Here is a 16,684-nt window from a genome sequence, read left to right on the forward strand (position 1 = left end):
CCTCAGTCTGGCATGTTCTTTCCCACAGCTGACTTCTCATCAGTCAAGTCTCTGTCCAAATGTACACACACACAAGCCCTCTCTGACCACCCCATCTAAAATACAGCTCCCAGGGGTGCCTGGGCGCCTTCGCTGGTAACCTATTACACATCGACTCCTGATTTTGGCTCAGGTTATGATCTCAGGGTAATGAGATAGAGCCCCAAGTAGGGCTCTGCGCTGGGCGTGGAGCCTGCTTAAGATTCTCTCTCCCTCTCCCTCTGCTTCTCCCCCACCATCGTGTGTGTGTGTGTGTGTGTGTGTGTGTGCGCGCGCGCGCGCGCGCACTCCCTCTATCTCTAAAAAAAATAAATAAATAAAAGCTAAAAAAATAAAATAAATACAGCTCCCATCACGCTCCATCCCAATATCCTGCTTTATTTCTTCATAGGCCTAATCACCCTCCAAAAAGATACAGATTTTTTAAAAACTGTTTACTTCCTTGTTGCGTGTCATTCTAAGCACGAGGAGAGGGATCTTGTCTGTCATGTTCACAGCTCTGAACTTGCCCACCATGTAGGAGCTAACTGAGAAACACCTCTGGAAAGAATGGATTTATTGAAGGACTTCCGTAACATTTGAAATGCCACCTGCAGAGCACTAAGTGATCAGCTACACTCTGCAGGTGCTCAGGGAGTTAATAAGCATTTGCTGGCTAGGGTGGCAAACCCCACCCTAGACCTGTCTAGAACCCTGAGGAAGCAGGAAGAATGATCCCTCCCCTCGAAAGTCTGAAAGTCTTTCAGGGGTCACAAAGCACCCAGTGTTTACCCAGCAACCCACAAACAAACGCAAAGGAGAGATCTAAGGTTGTGTTGCTGATGGAGGCTAGGGTCCAAATCAGCCTCATAAAACTGCGCGCTGGCAAACACCCTTATGTACAGCTTCTTACGGCTTTTTCCAATCTGATCTGTTCTCCAGAATGAGACGGTTGCAGCTCACACCTGCTCCTGCCTCTTCCCACGGGGACTTTCTTTTCAGAGGCAGTTAGAAATCTAAATAGGCGGGTGGTGAAGACCTCCTGCCCCTTGTTCTCCCTACTTCTGGCATCTCTGAGCTGCACACACAGCAAGCAACTTACCCACTAGGAGTTTGACATCTCGGACTGTGAAATCAGGGTCAGGCATCCTGGAAAAAGAGGAGTATAGGCATTTGCTGAGAGGCCAGAAACAAGAGAGTTCAACCCAACCCAACCTTGGGGGCAAGGGAAAGGCCATTTTTCCAAGAGGGTGCCCTTGTTCTCAGTTTGGGAACCCAAAATCAGATAATCCAGAGGAAGAGTGATAGACCAAGTCAATGCCCCAAGGGAGGGTCCCTCTCCAACCACTGAGTCCTTTCCTCACCCCAGTAGGCAAACCAATTCCCTCACTCTCCCCAATATGAACTCAGCACTGCCGTAGAAAAGATGGGACATCCACCGTCCACCCCACTTTTCAGGGGAAGACTGAACCGTGGTGTCAAGGGTAAGTCCCAGAGCCGGGCATTCAAACACCCACTCTCTTTTAGGGTGGGCAGCTCTCTCTGTGTCTCTTCCTCTAGCAAATACTCTCCATAAAAGGAGTTGCAGGGATCCTTTAAGTTCAAAGGGGAAAAAAAGACACACATCATTCCAATTCCAGGGATTTGGTAACCCCGGCTCTAATGACTGGGGTGACCTTCGCTATTAATTAACAGTGATGTCAAAGGTTTGATTTCTACCCTAGGAATGAGACTCTTGAGCAAGCCTGGTAGTAGAGGCTGGAGAGGAGGCAAGCTGGGATGATACCAGCAGCCTCCTCTCCACCCCTGCCCAAGGGGCGGAAACCTGTTCTTCCAGCCTTCCTCCCGGATCTCTCCCCCACCCCACCTGGAGCTCTGACAGATCTCTAAGACAATGTAAACCAAACAAGACACAGTGGGGGAGGCAGGTGCTGGGGCAGGCAGAGAAAAAGGAGACTTGGAGCCTAGCATCCTAGGAAACATGCCCTCCACAGAAAAGAACCAATTTCCCACATAGTGGGAGTCTGAGTAGAAAAATACGTCTCTAGGTGCCCTGCTTTTGGGCTTAGAGACTGGCCAATCCCTTCATAGCTCAGGCCCTGCCTCAGTTTCCTAACGTGGGAGGGGGGCACAATTCTCCTTCAGAAGTCCCTGCACATAACTGGGATGGGTCAGGGAAAGAAGTCAACACTGTTTTAGTACCCTCTGTCCTCTCTGCCCAAGTTCTCTGAAAAAGACCAATCTTTGGAGAGTTTTTCCCCTTTGTCAGGCCTTGAACAAAGAGATAGTCTCCCCAGATAACGAAGAAAGATCCTTCTCTGTGATGAGAGGTGGGAAAAGGGTAGAAGAAATCTATTTCAAACTACCAACTACGTCAGGGAGAGAGACATGGGAAGAAGCAATTCGTTTAGGCAACTTACTTAATCCCCAGTCCATCCTTTTCTCGAAATATCAGGGGAACCCTGAGAGCTTCTCTCTGCACGTATTCATAGTTGAAATCTGTTTGGATATTGGAATTAAAACAGGTTGGTTAAGTCATGAAGGAGCAGATTGAGCCACAATCAATCGGTCAGAGGAAAGAACAGGGTTATACCAGATGCAGGCTCCAGCTCTAGGGCAAGAGATCCCTGTCAAATGACAAGGAAATGGAGCAGGCAAAGCCCATGCCAACTATCAGCTCCTCTGTCTACTCAGTCATTCCCCGCATGCCCCACGGGTCAGAACTTGTCAATGAACAGCCCAAGGCCAGGGAGGGTGGGGAGGGAGACTCATGGAAGAGCCCCGCACAGAAAAGGCCCCAAGGCCCCAGCCATCGCTGAGAAAGAGGGACACAGAAATGCACCCCAAGCTGAGCTCAGAAAGTTAAAGGCAGTGCAAAATTGAAGAATACCACCTGGGAGGATCTGAAGCCCCAGAGAGGAGGCTGGGAGGAGGGTTCTCATTGTAGCTGAGCATCGGGGAAGATCTTATTGTAATATCCTGCATAGTGAAGGGGAGGGGGGGAAAAGCTGGTTTCCCTGGAAACTGTGTATTTGGTGCCAAAATTACTACAGAACTGGGCATAGCTTTGTTGTCTTAATAGTGTAATTCTGCTCCAGCTACTGCCATCCTTGTTTCCACCAGGACGCTCCCCCCAGGTGAAGGCAGCGTGAAGAGGGCACAGTGAGGCCCAAAGCCAATTCACAAGGTAGTGCTGCGTTTCAGCTTTGTCCAGTGTAGACCCCCAAATCCCTTCTCAAAAGCCCTGGAGAATGAAGGAGGCCTTCGTTTTTACGTTTTCCTCGGGTTCCAAAACCAGCGGATCTGACCGAAACTTACTCCTAAATATGGAGTCGAAGGAGGCTGAGATAAACCATCACATCCCCAAATCCTGAGGTGAACCAAAGCAATCCACAAGGCCACAAGGCCACAAGCCCTCCCTGGCCAGTTGGAGGAGAGATAGGAGAGACCACAGGCCTCGGGAGCCCCTGCCCCAGGCAAACAGTTCACCAGGGCAGCTTGGTGGGGGAGGAGGCCAAGGCAACTCTGCTCAGAGCAGAGGAAGAGAACAAAACCAGAGCTGGGGAAAGCCCTGACCTTAGCAGCTCAGATCCCCAGGGGCTCACAGTGAATGGGGATTCCTAAGGATTTAAAGGCAGAGAAGTTTAAGAAGCTTCTATTTTGAATCCAGGCTAAGGGCTCCTTCTGTTTCTCAGCTCCTCCCTCGAAGTTTTGGGGCCAGATCTGAATTAACTACCAAATCGCTAGGGCCCTCTCCTTTGAAAAGAGCCTGGACAGAAGATTTAAGGGCTCTCCCTAGCTGGAATCTACCCCCTACACACCCACACCCAAAGCCCGCCCCCCACCCCCACTCTCCTCAGCTTCAACTTCCTCAAATGAGCTTGAGAAAACACTCAGATCTTGGGCTGAGAATTCCTTACAAATGACTAGGAAGAGTATGCATGTTGTTTTCTCATAGGATCCACCAAACTCAGTAAAATGGGAAAGAAACAAAAGGAATTGAAATCCCATTTGTGCTAAGGAAATTTGATTGTAGTTGAGACTAGCCCCCCAGACGGTCTACCTCAGGGTGCAAAGACCTGGCAGGTTGAAAGAAATGTCTTCTTCCCTCCCCCAACAACTACCCCCTACCACTGAAGCCCAGCACCCCAGGAAGCAGTGGGCACAAAAGAGAAACTTCAAAAATGCAAAGCCAGGACTGTCTCTTCTGGGGGCTAACCTAAAGCCCCAGCCACTCAACCAGAACCTGAAGGGGAAGGCACTGCCCCTGTCATCAGCTCACTGAGGGATGGAAGGTTTTCCAAGGGGTGGGGTTGGGGGGGGGAGTCAACAAAATGAAAACGGTGTATTATAACGGTGTATTATAACGGAAACTTGAATATCTAAGAGGGAAAAAAAACAACTTAAAAACCCCAGAGAGCCCAGGGAAGTACCTAGGTAGGCAGGGGCATCTCCAAAACCCCAACTCCACAGGCAGAACCACAGGTCACACGGGGCCTCTGGAGGTCTCAATACCCAAGCCAGAGCATCACCCCAACGTTGGCAGGACACCACCAGACACCTTCCTAATACTAGGGTTAGGGAGAAACTCAGGCCCTGAAGGTCTCAGGCTGGGGTGACACCCCAAAACCCCAGAGGCTTCCCCAACTTCTCTAAGCTGGCAGGGCCTACCAGGGACAGAGCTCTCAAGGTCTCAGGCTGAGAAGAAACTTTGTTCCCCAGAGGGGTACCCCACATTTTCACTTCAAACTACAGGGGTCAGGGATCTCAGCCTGAAGCCGGAGGGAGTAAAACTCTCTTACCCCCAGTCCCGACTTCAAACTGTCAAGACTGAAGGGCCAGAGGCCTCAGGCATAAGTGGGAGCTCCGACCAACAGTTCTGAACTCATCCGGGCCCTGCTCAAATCTGGCCGAGACCAGAAGGTTGCAGGGTTCCGCAGACCCAGGGGCTGAGGAAGCATCATTCCGTGACCCGAGCATCCCCAGCACCAGCTCCTAACGGGCAGGGCCCGAAATGGGACGGGGTTTGGGAAGCTTCAGGCCTAGTGGGGTCCTCTTCCCAGGGGCACCCCAGCCCCTCTCCCAGTCAGGCAGCCGCACCTCATTCAGCACAAGAAGCTGGGCTGGCTCTGGGAGGGGTAGAATGCCGCGTACCCGCCCTCCCTCCGTCCACCCGTCAGTCCCCAGGTCCCTCGGACCGCCGGTCCCCCGGCTCTGCCCACCCTGGGGCCGGCTGTGGGCGCGGGCCGGGTCTTAGGCCCACGCCCGGCCCCCGTTCCCGCCTGCCCTCCTCCTTCGCCACCCCACCCCACCCCCCCAGTGCTCGGCCTCGTTTCGTCACCGGATCCCCTGGAATGGGGGACGCGGGCGCGAAATACGAACCCAGCCACCGGCAGCTCCCTCCCCACGTGCGCTCGGGCCGCGGCGCGGAGGGCGGCCCGAGGAGGGGGCGTCTCACCTTTGCCCTCCATGGCGTGCACGAAGTCCCCCTGGTACAGCTGACTGCGCAGCTTCTCCTCCAGGCTGAAGCCGCGGACGCTGACGATCTCCTCCACGTCCGACAAGTCCTCGTTCTCGTCGTACCTCTGGCGGTCAATCGGACGCTGCGGGGACCCAAACCAGAGAGCCCGAGGCATTACTGGGGGAACTGGGGGGTCGCCTCTTACCCTAGGCCCAGCTCAAGCAGGTGCAGGAGTTGCGCGCCCCCCCCCACCCGCACCCCACCACTGCGACCCGAGCAACTTTGCGCAAATGCCAAAGATGCTGAAAACCAGGATAACGAGAGGGGCCCGCACCCCCGGGGTCCGGCTGTGCCCTACACAGGACACTCCCCTCCTGCATCTTTGGAGGCCGTGGAAAGGACATCAGGGGGGCTCTCCCTTGCCCCCCACCCCCGATAGGTGTTGAGTTTTGCCCACTCGGCCAGGAGCCTGGTTATGTAACCCGCGAAGGGGGCTCCGCGCACGGGCTGGCGGGGCATTTGTAGGCCCCGGGAGGAGCCACCGCAGCGCCCGGCTCGGCGCTAACAGCAGCCCGGGCGGCCGCCGCGGCAGAGCCGGAAAGCCGGAACCGGGGGCCGGCGGCATTTCTAAGGCTGGAGCCGCCCCCGAGCTACTCGGGAAGCTGGAAAGCTGAAATGGAAGGGCTGAGACCCCAGCCGCCCCCGCCGACCGCCCGCCAGTGCTAGAAGAAGAGGTGGAGGGGGAGGTCGGGGCTTGGGAGGGGGAGAGGCAGACGGCCCGCCACAAAGCTCCCATCGGAGACCCCAAAACGCACCAGCAGCTGCCTCATCTCCCCACAAGCGCGCGCGCACACTCACTTCCTAAGGAGACTCCCCCACCACTCCCCGCATCCCCTGCCTCCTCCCTCAACCGCCCAGCGCCGGGCCCTGCAGCCCCCCAGATTCCGGGCGAACCCCGAGCCCGCTCAGCCTCTCTCCACGCCTTTCCCCGCTACCACCTCCCCACTTAAGTGTCTGAGACTCTGCGCCTCACAAGGGACTGGAGGAGTAAGCTGCTTGCTTCCTTTTGCATGCAATTTATTATATTTTTTCCGGTCCTCTTGCAAAATACAGAAAAGGAAAGAAAAGGCAGCAAGAAACAACAACAACAAAAAAAAATAGATCTATCATTACCAGATACAGATTTGGAAAAAAAAAAAAAAAAGCTACACACCAATCTTCTTCCAGAGTCTTTCTCTGCCTCCATTTTTTTAGGAGAGTTCACCAATTAATTGTCAACACTCCTGCCCCCTGCATTTTGGCGGAGGGGGGAAGGAGGGAAGACCAAAGAAAACAAACCAAAAAATAAATAAATAAAGCAAGCCACAGCCGAGATCTACAAAGTTTTGCACCAACACTTAAGCAGATCCGTTTGCAAAGTCCTAGGAAACCATTTTCAGCAGTTGTGGGGGGGGAGGCGTCGACGTCATAATCCCCGGAACGTAAACATTGTTGCCGATCGCGCTCTGAGCCCGCGGCCGGGCTAGTGGAGGGGGCACTCGGCCCGGGATGGGGGGGGCGGGGGCGGCTGCCCGAGGAGGTGTGGGGCGGGGAGGGCGCCCGGGAGGCACCGGGCGCCGTTAGCGCCCTGGCATCGCTGTTTTGTTGTTGGGTCACGAGTGCGCCTTGCACGCAGGCGCCGCCGCCGCCCGGGAGTTGTGTGCAGAGCTGACTTTTGGAGGGCTGAGTTGCAGGCGGCGGGCGCATCCCGGAGATGGCGGGGCAGGGAGGGAGGGAAGGAGGAGGGGGTGGGGAGGGAGGTGCAGATTTGCACGGCTGGTCTCAGCGGGAGGCGCGGAAATGCAAGCCGAGCTTGCTGGCTAGAAAGCCCCCGAGGCCTGGCACCCCCAAAAAAGACCCCCCACCTCAATCCCTGCCCCCATTGCCCACGGCCCCCACGGGCCACCCCTCTTCCTCTTCCTTCATCCACCCCACCCCATTACCTACGTGGCCGACCCAAATTCAAAGAGCTTTGTATATATAATTGTTTTTTTCTTTTCTGCTGCATGTCTTGCTTGGGGGGGGGCGATCCTCTCCAGACCCCCATATGAGGACCTGCCATATGGAGGAGGCATTTGGGGGCTCAGGAAGAAATTAGCGCAGCTCCATACCTGTACGGACTGCATAACTTTTAAACTCCCGGACTCAAAGACATGGACCCACACACACGCAGGTACAGGAAATACAGCCAGACCAGAGCCTTTTCAGACCCGAGCTGACCGGAAGACGTTGCCTTTCATTCATTCATCCTGCCCGCGTCTGTGGAGTCCTTTACTAGGCGACGAGCCCTGGAACAGAAGTTGGACAGTTTTTAAAGGTCTCTGCGCTCGCCAAGAGAAGGAAATAGATGCTCAGGAGTGAAATACCGAGGGAATCGGATCTGGCGCCTCCTAACGCAGCGGGCAAGCAGGCGAAGGGTAAGCCCTTATTGGCCGTTTATAGGAGAAAAGTCGGTGGAAAGGTGCAAGACGCTCAGGGATGGGGCGCGGGGAACTTTGGGTGCCCCTTGATGAATCCTGTAGGAATTCTTGGCAGAGGTACTGGCTCTCTCTTGCTTTCCCTCAGTATAACTGGTTGGCTATGACTACCCCCAGAAGTGGAGTCCTAAAGGTGCCTTCCTGTGATTCCATTATGAACAACAGTCAGGTCGACTTGGATTATGGGCAAGGCTGGCCCTAAACATTCCTCCAGTCCAACTGGGCCTGCTCTTTGGGGTAACAATCGGGAGGAATTGACAACAGAACGCAGCTCCAATAAAGAACATGGATGCTCGTAGCCGACTTGGCCAAAAAAACAAACAAACAAACAAACAAAAAAAAACCTTAAATGTATTTTTATTTCTGCCATTAAGCCTGTAGGATAGTTGGAGCAGGTCATTTTGCAGAGAGATGAACTGAGGCTCAAAGACGTGAGCAGTCGGGGTGATTCCTGTGCGCCAAGCCAATATCCTCCCTCGTCAACGCTCAGATGTGTGGAGAGGAAGTGGCTTCCCCATGAGAGATCGGATATGAACCATCCGCTCTGTATTGGTCACCCTAAGAGACAGCTTCCCCCTCACTCACCTTAAAGTTTCCTGTCCTGTCTTCCTATATTCTTTTCCACCCACCCCTAAAAACTGTTCTTTGAGGTTTGTTTTAATCCCAGTTCACTAGATGGCAAATATCAAAATTTATTTCCAAACTGACATAGCCCAGGTTAGCTTAGTGGGAATGAGAAGGGTTTTTGCCCTCAGCCTCTGTCAAGACCCCTCGAAGAATAATAGTCTTGTTATTCCTCATGTTACAAATGAAGAAACTGAGTCTCAGAAAGGCAAAGCCACTCACCCAAGGCCACAAGCTTGTAAGTGTAGTCACCAGGGCTCAAACTGGAGCCTGGTTCTGCCATCACAGCCTTTTTGGATGCTGACCACCCTCCTTGTTCCCACATAATGAAATGAACATGTTCAAAGGCGGGCGTCTGGGCTGGAGGGTCATGGAAAGGAAGTAAAGTGCAGTAAGGCAAAACCAAAATAGACTGCTTGATCCTAATTCTCCTTTCCTCCCAGGGACCCTTCTCTCTCCATGTGGCCTCAGAGGGGTCCCCAAAGCCTGGTGTCAGGAAAAGATCCGATGGCAAGCACCTCAGTGCAAAAACAGTTAAGTCCATATATCACCCCAATGGGGAGTTCCTGGCCTGTCAGAGTGGGAAGGGGTTGAGTCGTCACCTAATTTAATCCCTTCCCTTTACAAACCGTGAGGAAACTACAGACCAAAGAGAAGAATGGGCCAACGGAGGGGGGGGGCTTGTTCCCTCGGACTCCCCCAGAGTGCCTACCCTACCGCCTGGTCCTAAGTGGTCCCTCAGTAAATGTTGGGCCCTTGATGGATCACCTTCCCCAGAGATATTTGCATTTTCCCTTTATCAGTAATTGGCAGATGAAAGGCTTTGTCCTCCCGTTGAAAGAATTCCAGGCATTTGCTCAAAGTGGGGGAGGAGGTTATTTTGGGCCAAAGGGGGAAGGGCCAAGACCCTTGAGCTCCTAGTGCTGCCTAATTGTACCAGAGGCGTGGGCAGTAGGTGAGAGAAGGGGAGGGAAGATTAAGGTGCTTCTCCAAGAGAGGTACTTTTTCTTGTAGGGAAAAAAAAAAGACCAGGCCGGTTGTATTTGAAACTTAGTAATAATGACTTCCCGGACCCTCCTTCTCATTCTTACAAAAGACCCAGTCAAATCCTGGCCGGGTTGGCCCCATTCATTCATTTCTTCATTCATCAAAGGTTGATTGAGCAGCTCTGTGCTTTAAGACAGCAGGGATATCGAAGAACCGGCTCTGATTGTAGACATACTCCAGCCTGGACAGGGAGTGGACAGACAGCTCCCAAGGGAGTTAGGAATCCCCAAGATTTTAGAAACTGAAGCCATTCTCATACATAATTAGAGGAGCTCCTGATTTTTGAGTGCTTACCCGGTCTTTGAGCAAAGCCACTCCCGTTTGTTAATGCCTTTCTTCCCCAAAGCCCCAATGAGGGAGGGTCTATAATTCCCCACCTCTATGGCTGAGGCTCAAAGAGAGGTCAAGTTACTTGCCCAGATTTTACAGCTGTAGAGTAACAGAGACAGCATCCGCACCCAGGGCTTGTAGGAATCCAGAGCTCACAGGCTTTACCGCTCCTGATGCCTCCCTGCCCAGCTCTCCCCTAGGACACGGTCATGGAAATATTCTGTGTCTGCGCTGTCCAACAGCAGCCCCTAGCCACATGTGACTACTGAGCACTTGAAATGTGGGTAGTGAGATTAAGGAAATGAATGTTAAATTTTATTTAATTTTAATTAAAATTTAAATAGCTGTCTGTAGCTAGTGTCTATGTTATTGGACAGTGCAAACTTACAGTGTTTTCCGGAATTTGTCTTAACTCACCTACCAGACTAGATATATCTCAGAGTCTGATTTGGCACTGTGTCTCTATAATCAGCCTTCTGGAAATATCTGGGGAATGAAAGAAGGGACCCTGAGAAAATGAAGTATTGGAATGATGAGTGGGGGAAGGGGACAGGGATGTCTGCAAAGGTTTCCTCGAAGGGGCCTTCTGGTACAATGTGAATATTTGGAGTGTTATTCCTTAAACCACTCACTCTGAGTGCCTGCCAAAAGCATAGCACTGTGGGCACCTGGGGATACCGGTTAGATATGATTGTCCCACCTGCCCAGATCTCAAGGACAGATCATTGGTGATGGGGCAGGAAGCCTTAGAAATGGGTAACCACTTCCTGATATATATCCTGCTGATAGACACAAAAACAAAGATGCAATCCATTCTAGCCCTATTTGCAACAGAAACAGACTGAAAATGATCCAAAAGTTGGGGAACTGATTAAATAATTCTTGGACTATTTATCTGTCCATTGAAATGTTATCAGGGGCGCCTGGGTGGCTCAGTTGGTTAAGCAACTGCCTTCGGCTCAGGTCATGGTCCTGGAGTTCCGGGATCGGGTCCCGCGTCGGGCTCCCTGCTCAGTGGGGAGTCTGCTTCTCCCTCTGACCCGCCCTCCTCTCATGTGCTCTCTCTCTCTCCCTCATTCTCTCTCTCAAATAAATAAATAAAATAAAATAAAATAAAATAAAAAAAGAAATGTTATCAAATCATCAAGAAGAATAAGGTAGTTCTGTATATACTGATGCAGGATGATTTCATGATATCCTTAAGTTAACACAAAACAGGGGTACCTGGGTGGCTCAGTGGGTTAAGTAAGCATCTGCCTTTGGTTCCAGTCATGATCTCGGGGTCCTGGGATTGAGCCCCGCATTGGGCTCCCTGTTCAGCAGGAGTCTGCTTCTCCCTCTGCTCCTCCTCCCGTTCATGCTTGCTTGCTCTCTCTCTCTCCCAAATAAATAAAATCTAAAAAAAGAAAAAAAGATTAACACAAAACAGAACAAGGTGTAGAATACTTATACTAAATTGTGCTGACCACTTACATCAACCAAAGGGGACAAATTTATATCTACATTTATTCTTTTGTATGTACAGGATTTTCTTTGGAAAGATATAGAATCAAAAAATGGGGAAAAGAACCGGGAAAAGAGAAGCAAATGTATTCTTTGGTACAGGGTGACATTTTTAACACACATGCGTTAGAGTTGCCTGACTTGGAACCTTACAGACTTAATTTCATTTTCTAAGGTGTAGTACCTTTTGAATTTTGTACTATGTACCTGTATTACCCTACTCAAACAGGAATTTCATTTTATTCATCCTTTTTAAGACAATAAATTTCAGGGTGCGTGGGTGGCTCAGTTGGTTAAGCGACTGCCTTTGGCTCAGGTCATGATCCTGGAGTCCCGGGATCGAGTCCCGCATTGGGCTCCCTGTTCAGCAGGGAGTCTGCTTCTCCCTCTTCCCTCTCGTGCTGTCTCTCATTCTCTCTTTCTCAAATAAATAAATAAAATCTTTAAAAAAAAAAAAAGACAATAAATTTCAAAATCACACAGATCTAAACCAACTAAATATTGTTTAGATATATACATAAGCAGTAAGGCATAAATAAAAGCAAAAGAGTGATTAACACAAAGTGCAGAAGAGACTCCGCTCTGGGGCAGGGAATGTGAACAGAGAAAGGTGCTGGTGATTTTCTGTCTCTTAATTTAGATGGTGGGCACCTGAGTGTAATTCTTTAAAATGTACTTTAAAATTTTACAAATTCTATTATACTTATGAAATATTCCACAACTTAAAAATTGTTTTTAAATTGCTTCAGGTCTTGGGGCTCCTGGCTGTCTCCGTCGGGCATGTGACTCTTGATCTGTGGGTTATTCGAGCCCCACACCGGTGTAGAGATGACTTAAAAATAAAACCTTTTTTTTTTTTTAAGATTTTATTTATTTATTTGACAGAGAGAGACATAGCGAGAGAGGGCACACAAGCAGGGGGAGTTGGAGAGGGAGAAGCAGGCTTCCCTGCGGAGCAGGGAGCCCGATGTGAGGCTCGATCTCAGAACCCTGGGATCACGACCTGAGCCAAAGGCAGACACTTAATGACTGAGCCACCCAGGCGCCCCTTAAAAATAAAATCTTAAAAAAAAAATTGCTTTAAGTCTTTCTCCCCCATCCCTGCCCACCCACCGAGTTTCTCTCCTTCACACTCCCATCTCCAGAAAACTTGTTAGCATGTATCTTGGGTATCTATCAGAAATAGTTTATGCATTTACACACATCTATGTATTTTCTATTGTGATTATGTCATACGAATATACCCACTGTCCTTTCCTTTCCTTTTTCACTTAATATGATCTTGGAGATTTTTCCATATACTATCTGTAGAACTGCATCATTCTAAAATATTAGGTAAGGATGAGATAAATCTGAAGTCATGATTCAGAAAAACTTCAAGATTGGTTAAGAAACAAAAAAGTCAGAATAACATATATGTTGTGATCCCATTTAAGTTAAAAGAGAAGGACGCCTGGGTGGCTCAGGTGGTTAAGAGACTGCCTTCGGCTCAGCTCATGATCCTGGAGTCCCGGGATCGAGTCCCGCATCGGGTTCCCTGCTCAGCAGGGAGTCTGCTTCTCCCTCTGACCCTCCCCCCCTCATGTGCGCGCACTCTCTCTCTCTCTCTCTCTCTCTCATTCTCTCTCTCCAATAAATAAATAAAATCTTTAAAAAAATAAAAATAAAAAATAAGTTAAAAGAGAAGAAGAAGATCACTTCTGAGGAGGGAGAAAATTTTGAAGGGGTTATATAGAGACCATCTTATGTATTATTTGCCCTTTTAAATTTATCAGGTATTTAAAGCATAAAGAAGGGCATGGAAAGTAAATATACCAAATATACCAAGGACTTGTATGTTCACCTCCAAGCTTTGCCAAATCCTAGATTTTTGTCATATTTTGTATTATAAATTTGAAAAATATTTTGGGGAACAACAGACCATACTTTTTCTGTTAAAGTATTCTGTTTTCTTCTTTTTTTTTTTTTTAATTTTTTTCACTAGTCCTGTGTAGATGGAAGTATCAAAGTTAGAAAGACCAGCTTACATATAGCCTGAGTGTCTGGCTTTGGGCATTTGGGGAAGACTTCGTGTCTAAAGCTCTGCATCTTCCCGTGCTAGGATCCGAAGGAAATTTGGAAATAACAGGTGAGTTAATTAAGGGGTTAACTCCAGAAGGAGAGTCATAAAAGTTCAAAGATACTTTCAAAACTTGCATCTTTCTATTGATGGACATGTGTATTAACCAATGGAAATCAAAACCCAGGCATTACTTCATCATGCTAAGTTGTCATTGGCTGCCAGTCCCTGAGGGCCGGACAGCAGGGCTGGCCGTTAACCCTTTCAGGGACGATTTCGCCCTTAACATTAATTTTATTTTGAAAGATGAAGTAGGAACAGATGAAAACCTAGAAAGGTCCTCAGACCTTCAAGCATCACCTTTGGATCTCACTCCAGGAGGTAGAGTTTCGCTCCACAAAGGAACACCCCCAGGGGAACAGATTTCCTGGAGAAAAAGTTTTGAACTTTTAAAATGGGGAATCAGCTGACCTTGAGGAGGAGAGGGGAGGGGAGAAGTCTGATTCACTTTTTGTGCTGTCAGAACAGAGACCAGTGTTGTGGACGATTCCATTAATCTTGCAGAGCAATCAGTCACTGAGAGGATTGAATTGCATTTCCTGCCCCAAAGATGTAGAGACTGATGACCTTTGCAGCAGCCCTCAGACCCCCAGCTCACAGCTGGAGAGAGGATGTGTCAGCATTTACTTTCGGGTCTCACTCTGCCCTTTGTTCAAAATTCAAACTCTTTGTGTTCAGGCTGCTGCAGGCCTTTTTGTCGTTGTTGATGCTGCCGGGTTTTTTTTGTTTTTTTTTTTTTAACCTCCCACGTCTTGCAACTTCTGAGAATCAAACTCTCTATTTAGCAGAAGATAGTATCTGGAAGTACCCCCAGAGAGGGAACCAGAATAGACATGAGGGAATTTTAAGAGAGGCCATTGGGCCTTTTGGCTTTCATTACTGCCCCTTCCTGGGCTCCCTGAGTGCTGCAAGCTGAACCGGATGGGGCCAGTAGCCCTGCCAGAGTTAACAAGAATGCCTCATGTGGACATGGCTCTATTAGAAAAAAGCTTTCACCTGCATCACCTCGGGTAAAAAGGAACTGCTAGAATAAAAGCATCTACATAGAGGAACATTCTAAATTCCCAGATCTGGTGAGCTTGGACAAGGTGGCCAAACTGAGCCTGTTATCCTATCTGTAAAATGGGGGCGGTCATGTCAAACATCTAAGAGTTCTATGAGGATTGAATGAACCAGTGTTCTGTAACCGGGTGGTCAGTAAATGCTGTGTCTTCGTTAAAATGAAGTCGACCTTCTGGACTTCATAACCCTAGCTAGTTCTGGATCGAGGGAAATGTTTTCCTCCAAGGGGAAGGCTGCCCAACGTGGGTGGAATATCCCTGCTTTTCTCTCCAACATCTGTTCTCTCCCCAACAAGCCTTGGAAGTCTGACCAAGCTCAACTATTTTGAGTTCTTTGAATAAACCTGCTTTCTCTCTCCTCAGACCTTTGCATATGCTGATCCTTCCACCAGGAGGAGTCTCACCTTTCAGTTCTCCTCCCAATAGCTCTCTCACCCTCTTGGAACAAGCTTTGATGTCTTCTCTTTCCTGCCCCCCTCATAATGCTTATCACATTACCTTATTGTTGCCTATGCTCTCAGCTGACTGGGAGCCCTGGGAGGGTGGGGACCCTGTGTGCCTCATGGATGTATCTCCTTACCTATAGCACAGGGCCAGCACCCAGTTTAAAAGTACATGTCTAAGGGTACCTGGCTGGCTCAGTGAGTAGAGTGAGTGACTCTTGATCTCAGGGTGGGGAGCTCAAGCCCTACATTGGGCGTGGAGCCTACTTAAAAAAAAAAAAAAGTACCTGTCTAATGAAAATCCTGTATCCCTACTGTGCCTCCCTTAATCCCCAAATTCCTCACCCTTCCAGAGATCTAGGCTAACAGTACTGAGATTTTTCTCTTTTCCTAGCTAGCCATTATAACATCCTTTGCAGATGGAATCAGTGGCTTTTTAAACCTTGAAATGACCTTCATTAATTCACCAATTGCTTGAGTACCTCCTAGATTCATACACAGCCCAGCCTTTGTAGGAAAGCCTCCTCTTCACCCCATAGCATCTGTTCATGGCAGAGAGCAGGCCTTTCTCCCTGGTGAGGCTAGGATGTTCTGAAGCCGGATGGACAGTTGGCTCTTACCCCAGCCCAAGGAGAGAAATCTTTGAGACCACCCCTTGCAAACTGAGAGCAGGTGAGTTTGCCCAGTTTACCCTAGCGCAAAACTGTTTCTCATTCAGGGGGCGCCTGGGTGACTCAGTCATTAAGTGTCTGCCTTCGGCTCAGGTCATCATCCCAGGGTCCTAGGATCAAGCCCAGAGCTCTACATCAGGCTCCCTGCTCAGCAGGAAGCCTGTTTCTCCCTCTCCCACTCCCCCTGCTTATGTTCCCTCTCTTGCTGTGTCTCACTCTGTCAAATAAATAAATAAAATATTTAAAAAGAACCCACCTCTTTCTCATTCAGAATACTCACAATTATAACAAAATACTCAAGTGTTAGCAGTCTATTGTCTGGCTCTCTCTTTAAAAGTCCCTGGGGCACCTGGCTAGCTCAGTCAGTAGAGCATGGGACTCTTAACCTCAGGGTCGTGAGTTCGAGCCCCACTTTGGGCTTAGAGATTACTTAAAAAACTTTTTTTTTTTTAATTAAAGAAATAAAAGGAAAAGTCCCTGAGGAGACTGACTTTGGTCTTATTCACTGCTTATCCTCAGCCTTTAGGGCCTGGCTCATAAAATGTACTCAGTCTCTGGAATGAATGAATGAATTTGTCGAATGAATGAAAGTGTACTTCTTTGAAAAAGATGCAGAGATTCTAAGAGGCCCTCTTAAAGTGCAACAGACAATGTGATGTACCTGGGGAGGTGGTGCTCTACACCTTTCTAGCTCCAAAGCCCAGGCTCTCCCCTACTCTTTTTCCAGACTACTTCACCGGTCCACAAGATTTGCGGGGCAGAAACTGAGTCGCGGGGGCGGGGAGCGGGGGTCACCTGGGGGTAAGGAGCCAGCTGTCATGGCCTGCAGCTGAGGCCCGCAAACGCACACCCTGTGTTCTCGCCGCAGACCCCCTTGTCTGGGAGGCCGTT

The 16,684-nt window shown here is 49.5% G+C and overlaps 1 protein-coding gene and 1 long non-coding RNA gene across 8 annotated transcripts in view; one reads left to right on the forward strand and one right to left on the reverse strand.

Annotated features, from left to right (window-relative positions):
• KDM2B (lysine demethylase 2B) overlaps positions 1-7,659 on the reverse strand; it is a 118,198-nt gene extending 110,539 nt beyond the window's left edge. For 2 of the 6 annotated variants that reach the window (XM_025889577.2, XM_073881173.1), the window contains exons 1-4: positions 6,295-6,332; positions 5,477-5,621; positions 2,439-2,517; positions 1,121-1,167 (exon numbers count right to left, since the gene is read on the reverse strand). In XM_025889577.2, coding sequence (XP_025745362.1) covers positions 1,121-1,167; positions 2,439-2,517; positions 5,477-5,621; positions 6,295-6,309 — 286 coding nt within the window. In that variant the 5' untranslated portion in view covers positions 6,310-6,332. Of the gene's footprint in view, positions 1-1,120; positions 1,168-2,438; positions 2,518-5,476; positions 5,622-6,294; positions 6,333-6,512; positions 6,567-6,692; positions 6,973-7,629 lie in introns of those variants that run through there. The other 4 variants (XM_073881174.1, XM_073881172.1, XM_025889574.2 and 1 more) reach the window with 4 other exon arrangements.
• On the forward strand, positions 7,288-15,982 carry LOC112837364 (uncharacterized). Of its 2 annotated transcripts, XR_012374864.1 has the most exons (3): positions 7,288-7,935; positions 13,484-13,631; positions 14,976-15,982. It is a non-coding gene; the product is annotated as an uncharacterized lncRNA (long non-coding RNA). The 2 variants fall into 2 exon arrangements; XR_003211707.2 differs by lacking the exon at positions 14,976-15,982 and having other exon boundaries at positions 13,484-14,654.
• Positions 15,983-16,684: the final 702 nt, after the last annotated feature.

Source organism: Callorhinus ursinus, unplaced genomic scaffold, assembly GCF_003265705.2.
Source record: "Callorhinus ursinus isolate GAN/ISIS: 27379988/994484 unplaced genomic scaffold, GSC_fseal_2.0 scaffold41, whole genome shotgun sequence".
NCBI classification, from domain to species: Eukaryota; Metazoa; Chordata; class Mammalia; order Carnivora; family Otariidae; genus Callorhinus; species Callorhinus ursinus.